General features: G+C 38.8%; 1 protein-coding gene across 1 annotated transcript in view; it reads right to left on the bottom strand.

Moving 5' to 3' along the window:
- Nucleotides 1-2,141: 2,141 nt before the first annotated feature.
- Nucleotides 2,142-2,324, bottom strand: part of LOC118326689 (nidogen-2-like) — a 4,181-nt gene continuing 3,998 nt past the window's right edge. The window contains exon 8 of the mRNA XM_035659732.1: nt 2,142-2,318. Coding sequence (XP_035515625.1) covers nt 2,142-2,318 — 177 coding nt within the window. The remainder of the gene's footprint in view (nt 2,319-2,324) is intronic.

Genomic DNA, 2,324 nt, shown 5'->3' with positions numbered 1-2,324 from the left:
TCCATTCTGCAAATATTATCAATAAGTTTATTAAGTGGTATGAATATTCTGTTTTAAAATAAATGCAAAATCGCAGACAGACCTGTACAGTTATATGTTCACAGTTTAACATGTTCCCTTTGAATTGCCAACGTTTAGATTAAAAAGAGATAGGGTTTATTATAGACACAACTTTATAGAAATGTATAATATCCATTACTGTGAGAGTATCAAAATCATGCTTAATAAAAACCTTTAATTGCCCTTTCAGTCTAATAATCAATTATAAAATATATATATTACAACTTATATTTGCAGAGATACAAAAAAACATTTACAAGCAAAGAATATCCAGGGGCAAATGCAGATCAGTTGAGCCGCTACATTCGGTGTGTGTGTGTGTGTGAGTCTGCGTGTGAATAAAAGAACCTGTTTCTGGCATAAATGACAAACCAAGACACCTGTTAAATGTTTCAGATCAAACTGACCAGCAGGTCTATTACTGATGTGATTAAAAGATGTTTGGCTTTGGGAATGTTTTTTATATATATATATAAATATATATAAAGTGCACATTGGAGACATGTACAAAGACGCGATAAACAAACAATTTTTTTCCCCAGAAGCTATAAAAAGAGAAATTTGTGCCCTAGAATCCTGATAACATTTTTAAAAAGTGATGCTTTAGTAGAAGAATACTTTTTACTTATGACTTTTGATTAAGAAAACTGTTTAATGGCATTTTCTTTCAAATGACATATCCTGTAGGGAGGGCTCGAATAAAAACTCAACTGCTCCATATTAAAAAAAAAAAAAATTAAAGAGCAAATGTCCCTGCTTTGCACTTTGTATTTTTCCCATATAAAATTGTCATACAATACAAAAAGGCTACCATGGTGTCACATCATAAACCAAACAATAGTTCATATAGATATATAACTTGATATAAGACACAAGACATTTCATTGCTTCTACCCTTAAACCAACCAAGTGGTGTCTTTTCCTCACTAACACAATAATGCCCCTGTGCAGCAACTTTCACATTTCTGAATGAAAACATTAAAAAAAACACTTCACTCTGACAATGAACAAGACCCAGAGTCCCATTTTTTCCAACCCAAATACCAAAAGCACACCAGACCGAGGGTGAGCTGCTTTTATTAAGTGCATGTTTTCTGCTGTGTGTGCCGTGTGCATGTATGTACAAGAGAAAAGCGAGCATTAGCTACCTGTTGTTGTTGTTGTTTAGTTTTTTTTATTTAAAAAGTCACTTCATGATGTAAGCTTGTAGAGGCAGATGAGGTGTGTGGTGTTTTAATGTGGCGGGTCCATAAAGGAGGAGTTAGCTTTAGCGTTATGTCACAGGTAGTTGAAGAAAGCTGAAGTATGTATGACACGATGCACAGTAAGTGTGATATGATACATTCTGGAAAGTTTCACATTATATTGGCCTTGCTAGGAAATAACGTGTGTGTTTAAGTCCACAATCTTTACTTGAATGCATGCAGAGAAATTAGAGCTGATGTTGCAAAAAAAAAAGAAGCTTGAGCATGCCGTGTGTAGAGTCTGTGGCTTAAACTGAGCGGCTGTTGATGCATTTTGGTTCTGCGGTCACAAGAGGGTGCTGCTCCCAGGCCCGCTGAGATGTTGCAGCCTCTTGTTGTTGTTTAAGGTGTCTGGACCTTCCACAACAACCTTATTTCTATTATAATGTCAACATGAGCTGATGATGAAAAACCTGACAGATGAAAAACCTGACAGATGGTGTGATGGTTGGATGACACCAGCTCATATTTCGACTAATGAGGTGAAAGGGTCTAAACCTGCACCCTGAGGAACACCCCCCCCCCCCACTCCCTCTCGGAGTCCAATGTGTAAGGCGAATCAGAAAAAGCAAATGAGATAAAGATCCGAGGACTACCGGTTAGAGAAAAACTGTGTCTGATTCAGACATCGAGGCGGTCTTGCTGATGATTACGACTGATACAAGCTCACATTTATTTGTAGCATACTTCATCGCTATTTAACACTGCACATTGATGAAATGCCTTCTTCCTCTCTGTTGTGGCTGAACGATAACTACAGGCATGTGGGATGTGCTCACATGGAATTTGCCGTTTCATATTCGTCGCTGACGAGACACTTCCGCAAGCACACAGGAGTCACCCGTTCCAGTCCGAGTTGAACGCGTTCCCGTTCCGACCCAGTGGCTTCTGACAAGAAAAGCCACCCTCTGGTGTGGAACCTCCACCGGCAACATTGAAAGAACTCTGTTCTAGTTTAACGTCAGCTGTCAGCTTGATTGAGGCGGGGGTGTGGGGGTTGTTAATCAGAGCTGGCTACCA

Source organism: Morone saxatilis, unplaced genomic scaffold (genome assembly GCF_004916995.1).
Source record: "Morone saxatilis isolate NCDOM2014 unplaced genomic scaffold, NCSU_SB_2.0 Contig17, whole genome shotgun sequence".
Classification (NCBI taxonomy): Eukaryota; Metazoa; Chordata; class Actinopteri; family Moronidae; genus Morone; species Morone saxatilis.
This window is presented reverse-complemented; position numbering and strand designations above follow the sequence as displayed.